The 8,358-nt window shown below is 39.0% G+C and overlaps 1 protein-coding gene across 1 annotated transcript; it reads left to right on the plus strand.

Annotated features, from left to right (window-relative positions):
• The first annotated feature begins 524 nt into the window (after positions 1 to 524).
• Positions 525 to 6,422, plus strand: LOC132269248 (26S proteasome regulatory subunit 6B homolog). Its single transcript, XM_059770377.1, has 6 exons — positions 525 to 1,117; positions 4,543 to 4,773; positions 4,982 to 5,140; positions 5,363 to 5,515; positions 5,816 to 5,899; positions 6,089 to 6,422. Exons 1-6 carry the CDS (start codon positions 635 to 637, stop codon positions 6,221 to 6,223), a joined length of 1,245 nt encoding a protein of 414 aa, XP_059626360.1. The 5' UTR covers positions 525 to 634; the 3' UTR covers positions 6,224 to 6,422.
• The last annotated feature ends 1,936 nt before the right edge of the window (positions 6,423 to 8,358 follow it).

The raw sequence follows: 8,358 nt of genomic DNA on the forward strand, positions 1-8,358 counted from the left end.
ATATATATATATATATATATGTGTATGAATCTTTGCAAAATCTGGGTAAGATTCGATGGATGGAGGCTCTATGGGTCAACGAAATCGAAGGATAAAGGCCGCATATCCATTCACCATCGCTGCTTGTACATATTTGTGTGTGTGTGTGTCTGTTGGTGTTGGAGCGGAGGAAGAGAGAACGGAAAGGAGAAAAGGTAAGAACAGTGACTTCGATCCGATGATATTTCATGACGGCATGCGTCGTCATCACCACCACTATGACAATGGGTTCAAGTACCACCACCATGACAATGATGATGAGGCAGTGGCTGAGGGGTTCATTACACAGGGCATCAGGTGGCGATTATGTAATGTGTTTGTGTGTGTGACTCAAGGGTATTTAAGTTAATTAAAATATCAATTCTATATCAAGGGTAATAAAGTCAATTTATTATTGTCAGCGACTTTTTTGCCCTTTTTCAAATCTGAAAGGGTGTCATTGTCCACAAAATAAGTAACTTTCTTTTGCCAAATTAAAGGAATGTGACTTTACTTTACTCAATACACGAACTTTCTTGCGTATCACTCCAGTTTCACTCTCATCTTGCTCTTCACATCAGATAGCACATCAAGAAAACAAAAAACAGCAACAACAATGGCGGCAGCGATGGTTCTTGACCAAAAACCCTTAGCGGACCCATCGCACTCCCTCCCGGCAACCCTACCCGACCCGTATCCCTCCTCCTTCGACGACGACGATCTCTACAGTCGCCTCAAGTCCCTGCAACGCCAACGCGAGAACATAGAGATCAGAGAAGAGTACGTAAAGGATGAACAGAAGAATCTGAAGCGCGAGTACCTCCGAGCCCAAGAAGAGGTGAAGAGAATCCAATCTGTGCCTCTCGTGATCGGCCAATTCCTGGAGATGGTTGATCAGAACTACGGCATTGTAGGGTCAACCACGGGGTCGAATTACTATGTGAGGATTCTGAGTACTATAAATAGGGAGCTCTTGAAGCCCTCGGCGTCGGTGGCGCTGCACCGGCACTCGAATGCCCTCGTCGACGTGTTGCCGCCGGAGGCCGATTCGAGTATTTCGCTGTTGAGTCAGTCGGAGAAGCCTGACGTTACCTATAATGTAAGGTGCTCTGACTGATTTCAAGAATTGTTTGATTAGGGTTTATAAGTTTTGTCTGTGAAATTGGTTTTTAGGGTTTATTGGGAATTATTGTGATTATATATTTGCTTATAATTTAGGAGAAATTCTTTATGGTCCGTTTGGATTGAGGGAAGTTGGAATGGAAACAGAGGAAAGGAAAAGGAGGAATATATATATATATATATATATATATATATATATATATATATATATATGGTGTTTGGTAGTTAACTTGACTGGTTATTTAATTTCCTCCGTTGTCCAAAGAAGTGGTTAAGAATTTGAGTTATAATTGGGCAAAGTGGGTTTTGTTTCTTAAAATGTTTGGTTTGAAAAATGAGATGGAATGGGGAAAAGAGGAAGTGGAGATGGTTCTTTATCTTTGAAATGTTGCTTCCTCTCAACAATGAGAGAAAATGGAGTGAAAGGATAAGGGATTAGCTATCTAGATTAAAAAAATGAATAACAAATACTTTTTTGAACATTCTTTTCATCACCGTAGTCAAATAAGATGAAATGGTCACCTCTTTCGTCTGCCTTCCAGTTATCCAGACTAGGAAGAATTAACAGGAAAGTATTCCGCCCACTTGAACGAGAAACTGTAGCTGGTGGAGCGACGAGTATCCGAACAGCCTTTTTGCCCACCCTTATTAGGTACCAAAGCAATACATGGGCATTTAAGCTTTGTTTGAAGTCCCTGTTCTTGTAATATGATGCATTGTTTCCCCTTAACCACACTATAGACATGCCACTTGACGGGAGCATCATCTCTTTTGAAAAATGTGTTTGGTTTGGTGGGAGAGTGCTGTGAAAAAAGTGATAGGGAAAGGGGAAGGAGGGAGGAGATTTCCCATTTGGCAGAGGGGAGAGGGAGAGCGAGAGCGAGGAGGGTTCACCTTTCAAACGGTGAAATTATTAGACTCTTTGCACACTACCTTCCCTCTTAACAAATAACACGCGGAAAATCCTGTAGGCGTCAGTGTTATTAAAGGCTCAAGGCGCTAGAGGTCCTTTGGAGCCTATGCGCGAGGTGCACGGTGAGGCGCGCGCCTGAGTGAAGTGAGGCACATATTTGAAATTTTAAACTACCATAATAACATTCATATCTCACAAGTCATATCAATATTCTAAAAATTAATATCAAATATAAAAAAGTAAATCCATCAACTATATAAGCATTCAAGAACTATAAAACATAGCACAAATTTGTTTTCTTGAAAGGCAAAACAGAAAAAAAAACTGTTAACAAGAAAAGAAAAAAAAAAAGAGGCAGAGACAAAAGAAGTAGATGAAGACAGAAGTAGATGAGAAAAGAGAGAAAGTGTTAAGGAAGAAAGAGGAGAAAAAAATAGAGCCAAAAAAAAAAAAGACAAGAGAGAAGAGAACACGGAGAGAAAGAAGTAAACAAAGATGAGAAGAGAGGAGTAGAGGAGAAGAGAGGAGAGAGAGGTAGAGAAGAAGAAGAAGAAGAAGAAAGAACTGACATGGCTTCGTCATTCATCTCTGCCACTAGGGCTTCGTCGTTACTCTCACAGTCTCACTCTTTCTATGTTCGGTCTTGAACTTTCATATTTGTTTATTCTTTTGAACAAAAGATCGTTCTCTGATATGCTTAGGCTTTCTTATTTGTTTATTAAGTTGCTAGAAGTACCCTTTTTGGCTTAAGAGATAGAACAATCATTTAAAAACAAAAAACAAAAAACAGCGAGGCGTGCCTAGGTGCACCTAGACAAATAGGACGAGGCGCAACCGAGGCGCGCGCCTAGTAAACATCAGTGAGCATGGGATGACAACAGGCAGTAGACCTGCGCCTCGAGCCTAGGCACGCCTTTAACAACACTGGTAGGCATACCTTTTCGATCCTTCCTACATTCGCTTGCATCCATTTTTTTTGTTTTCATTGTTCGTATTAAATGGAATAGAAGGCTCCTTGAGCTTCCACCGTCTTATTCTCTTGAAAACGCCTTCTTTCAACTATTAATTCTCTTCCTTCAAGTTGTATCCTAAATCCAAACCCTCTAACATGTCGTAGTACAGAGCTCTTGTAAATGTGCATGATCTCTATCTTCGCGTCATCTTTATCGATATCACTTTGGTCATTTCCATCAATAGCCTCATCCCCATTTATTTGGATCTTCCAAGAACATTAACCATCACGAGGAAGTAATTTCGTATTTTATCCTTTTTTTGACCGTAAAAATCTAGACTGTTGTCCGCAACAAATTTCCTCTGACAATGCTTTCCTCCCAAGTCTCAAGCTCACATTTGTTTCTCCACTCTTCTTAAGGACTGTCTCAGCTGGCCTCTTCCTTCGTATTCGACTCTCTAATATCCCTCCACAACTTTGCATTTTGCATACCTAAACCGCCAAACTCGTCCTGGTTCCGCCCTTTTCAAATATTCTCTTAGCAACTTAAACTTCCTAGCTAGTGCAAACCTGGGATGAGCATTCCCCTTGATCAGTATTTGCTCCGTATGCGTGTATATAGTTACACTTTACATATAATATATGCTTTATTAGTGCTGCTTTTGTTATTCTTAATAGTCAAATATATTGCACTTGGGCTTGATGTTGTCCTTACAGGTTCATAATTGGCCAGGTTGGATTAGCAGAGTGATACTATATACTGTGGTTGGCTTGCCTAAATTGGCAGGATGTTGAATTATGCACTCCCGTAGTGGAAAAGGAGTGGATAGTGGTTATGATGAAATCTGGAGGATTTGCCGAGGTAATGTGATCTTGTTGGCGAAAGTACCAGTTGTCCAGCTGTTGTTGCGGGGATGGTTGGTGGCTTTGTTAGTGTTAGTTGACATGATGGTCTCATGGTGCATTAGCAGCAGCGTCAGTGGTGGTGTTTGAGGAAGCATTTATGAGTGCTGGCTATGGTGTTGTGACATTTAAAATTTTTAGTCTATGTTTGAGTGTCTCCCAATTAAGGATCCAGATAACACCCTTTTCCAACTCCATAATAATAAATACTCTCAACTAAGCATGGGCTTGCCTGCGGGAAATTTCCTTCCTTTTAGTAGCATGAACTGTTTTATTGTACTTCCGTGAATCTTATTCTGACTTGACTGAATAATTAGAATTTTTGACTCAACTCTGTTCCCAAAGTTCTATACTCAGAAGTCAGATCAGAATTTTAGTGCTACATATCGTACCTGACATGATATTTTTATTGTATGGAATACTCAGTAATTGATGTAAATTTCTTATTGTCAAATTTTCCCCTATTTTTACTTTCTACCCCTTGCTGATTAGTGTGAGAGCCAGATTGCCCAAAAGTTCATAGGGGTTTGAGCTAAGTTATGCCACAAGAAACCATTGGAAACATTTTTTTATATATCCTGGCAACTTCTTCATTCCAAATATCAGATTCATGAAATGCTTGTATCTATATCAGGATATTGGAGGATGTGACATTCAAAAGCAGGAAATCCGTGAAGCTGTTGAGTTGCCTCTGACTCATCATGAGTTGTACAAACAGATTGGTATAGATCCTCCGCGTGGTGTGTTGCTCTATGGTCCTCCTGGCACTGGTAAAACCATGCTTGCCAAAGCTGTTGCTAATCATACTACTGCCGCTTTCATTAGAGTTGTTGGCTCCGAATTTGTTCAGAAGTATTTGGGTGAGGTATGCCTGCAAGATTCTCTTAGATAGATATCTTCTTCTGGCTGTACCATCTACTACTCTTTGTTATATTTTTCACACTGTATCTTACCATGATATATCATTTTTATATGAAAATAAATTTTTTAGACCAAATTGTAGAGTTGTCACTTGTTGTCAACAGTATTTCATATATTATGGTAAATGTAAGTTTTTATATTACTTGGTGCAGGGTCCACGAATGGTTCGTGATGTTTTTCGCCTTGCCAAAGAAAATGCGCCTGCAATAATCTTTATTGATGAGGTAGATGCTATTGCTACTGCTAGGTTTGATGCTCAGACGGGGGCCGATAGAGAAGTTCAACGAATCCTAATGGAAATTTTAAATCAGGTAGTTCAACAAGATACGAGTTTTAAAGAGATTTAAGTTTTAAAAACTGCCCCAAGTAACAAATTTTACCTTCGCTTTACATGCAAATCATAATTCTAGGATAAGAGGGAGCTTATGTGTGTGTTGACATGCTGAGAGTCTGATGACCTGCATGTTTCCATGTCTTGATGCTCTTTGTATCTGTAAGTTACACCTGTTATGGATTTGGGTGTTGTTTTGCAGATGGATGGATTTGACCAGACAGTGAATGTTAAAGTTATAATGGCAACTAATCGAGCTGACACTTTGGACCCTGCACTTCTGCGTCCTGGAAGGCTTGATCGAAAGATAGAGTTTCCTTTGCCTGACAGACGACAAAAGAGACTTGTTTTTCAGGTGAATCTTGACTTTTGAGTCCACATTCATAATTGGTATCTTATTGTTGCGACAATACTTCGTATTTCTCATTCTCACTTGCCCCACCTTCCCCCACACCCTTTTCCCTCTCTCCCCTAACAAAAGGATAGAAAAAAAGGTGAAATAGTGGTGATTGGGATTTGCTTAACGAGGTTACCAGTTTACCTGAATTTTTTAATTATACGTTTCTTTTTCAACAAAGATCCTGCGGCTTAAACTTTTCTTTGTGGGCTCTCTCTCTCTCCCTCTCCCTCTCTTAAACTTTTTGTTTTTGTGCAGGTGTGCACTTCCAAAATGAACTTAAGCGATGAGGTTGACTTGGAGGATTATGTTTCTCGGCCAGATAAAATTAGTGCTGCTGAGGTTAGTTGAGTTCGTCTTTGCAGTTTTTAGTTGGAGAGAAAGACAGCTTTACTTTTAATTGCTGTATTTCAATACTCATTGTCAAGATTGGTTCTCTGTCTCTAGTGATTAATATTTGAAGCATCATTCTGAAAATACTTAAACAATTCATTTTTCTGGAAACTATTATAATTAGATCGATTTATGCAGATTGCCGCTATTTGTCAAGAAGCAGGGATGCATGCCGTCCGTAAGAACCGGTATGTCATACTTCCTAAGGACTTTGAGAAGGGTTACAGAACCAACGTAAAGAAGCCTGACACTGACTTTGAATTTTACAAATGATCATGAGATATGGAAGTAGATTTGAACAATTTACCAACCACCTTTAGTGGTACTTATTTTTATTTATATTCTTACGTCTTACTTTGTTTCCATTAATGTCCATGTCAAAAATATTGTTTTCTTATGAAACCATGAAATGATTATTAGCCACCAAATTATGTAATCTGTTCTATGATGTTGAAATTTGTCTTCTTTGGAATGTTCTTTCGCAAGGTGTTTCTGTGGCTGGATGTGGATAATTCTGAGCCATTTGATATTGTAGACATGTAGTGTTGTTCTTTACTGAAACCACATGCGTTAGAGCTGCGTACGCATTAACTGGTTTGGGGTTTGCTGCTTCTTTTGCACATTCTTCATTCCTGAAAATGCCATCTGGTTTTCTTGGACCCCTTGAAATGCTGTTTTGACACAACAATATGCATTTCTCTAATTTCTTAGTGCTTATATAAGAATGAAATCCTACAGAATCCTATTTGTTCCTGTTCTCTTCACTACTCTGCAGAGAGTGTATTGCTCGAAATATAGTGCTTGCTAGATGCTCGAACTGCTAGTATCTGGCCTCATTTGTGTCACTTTAGAGTTATGTTCCTTTTAGGAATAGAACCGTATGAGTCATGCTTGTTTGGTGGGTATGTGCTACTGGGCATGGTAGTTGTCATTACAGATTCCCCATGTGAATAGCAAATATTGAAATTCAGCTTCATATGAATACAATCCAAATCGATGAGGATTGTGATATATTGATATGTAACCCTACTCGGATCAAATCACTGATACTCATTTCTTTACTTTGGTGTGCCTTTATTGACATTTAGACATCACAGTTAATGACACACCTTCTATCTTGACAGCCTCCAATACTTGGACCTCTCAATTTGAGGTCCAGAGAACTTCCTCTAGATATCAGTTCACAATCCTTGGTGTTATAGTGATTTTTTAATCATAATGATATATAGCAAATAGACTCCGCAATGGTGGGCGCATCGTGCACTGGGCTAGCCAATGATATAGCAAATAGAGGAATTAAGATTAGCCACACGACTGTTGGACTCGTTGACTTGCTTGTTGGGCGAGATATGGAGGAGGAGTTGATGGGGATTGACACACACATGCCCGCGACCACACGTGATCACACAGTTGCACACAGAGCAGTAGATATAGAAGAAGAGTTTTTACTGACAATATTTAATGGCACCTAGAAGGTTCTTCTGGGCACTTGAATGCATTAGTGAGACCTGTTAGGGGGCATGAAAATTCGCCAAGAATTATTGATGTTGCTTACTTTTTTGCTTTCCTTTTCATATTCATTTCCCTTGGTCATATTGTGTACACCATTACCCTTCCAGTTTCCTCCTCTATACACGTAATATTCTTTTTAATTTTTCAATCATGTGATTCTCTTGTCTTGTTCGTTTCACTCTTTCACTAGAAGTATGAAAGTGGGACTCAAAAGTATTCTGTTTACTTAGCTAGAGGACAGACTGTTTAGGCTAACATGTTATTTAATTAGCTCCTAACTTCCAAAGAACAAGATAATGAAAAATTAACAATAGATTACTGATCCATCCTTGGATTTATTTGGATGGACTTTAATTCAATTTGTTCTTTATTTTTCACAGTTGGATTTATTTGGATGGACTTTAAGTCAATTTGTTCTTTATTTTTTGCAGTTAGGTAGGTAATATATTTTCGATCTGGTTTTGATAATCGGTCATTTAAATATCGTTTGTGTTTGTTGGTGTAGTCTGTTATTGTTCATTTCGGTTGGTGAGTGTCAACATATCATTGTCGTTCATCAAATTTATATGGGAATTAAGTACACTTCTGATATGGCTTGTCTTTGCATGTTGTAGGCTGTTGACCCTCACTAAAAGGTGTGATGGGATTAGAGATGGTTACATACCTAGGTTCGGCAAAGAGTAGGGACACTTGGTTAACAAAATTCTACCAAACAATTATTGCCTTCTTCTCCCACATTGTAGGCACAATGTTGTAGTAGTGATCACTAGCAATTGCCATTTGAGACCCTTAGTTCTCAAGTTTGTGTAAACTAATTCATCTTTAAAGTAAAATTTGATGCTGGGATTGTGTAGACTGCAAGGGAAAGTGACAGTGCTGTGTTGATTTTGGCATTG

The sequence above is a fragment of the Cornus florida genome, unplaced genomic scaffold (assembly GCF_030987335.1).
Source record: "Cornus florida cultivar Cherokee Brave unplaced genomic scaffold, ASM3098733v1 CherokeeBrave_3.0.0_Hap2_Chr08, whole genome shotgun sequence".
In the NCBI taxonomy this organism is placed as follows: Eukaryota; Viridiplantae; Streptophyta; class Magnoliopsida; order Cornales; family Cornaceae; genus Cornus; species Cornus florida.

Coding starts and splice junctions, on each gene's coding strand:
- LOC132269248 (XM_059770377.1), top strand. CDS start 635: ATGGCGGCAGCGATGGTTCTTGACCAAAAACCCTTAGCGGACCCATCG. Junction 1,118..4,542: donor AGCCTGACGTTACCTATAAT/GTAAGGTGCTCT, acceptor TATCTATATCAG/GATATTGGAGGATGTGACAT. Junction 4,774..4,981: donor TTCAGAAGTATTTGGGTGAG/GTATGCCTGCAA, acceptor TACTTGGTGCAG/GGTCCACGAATGGTTCGTGA.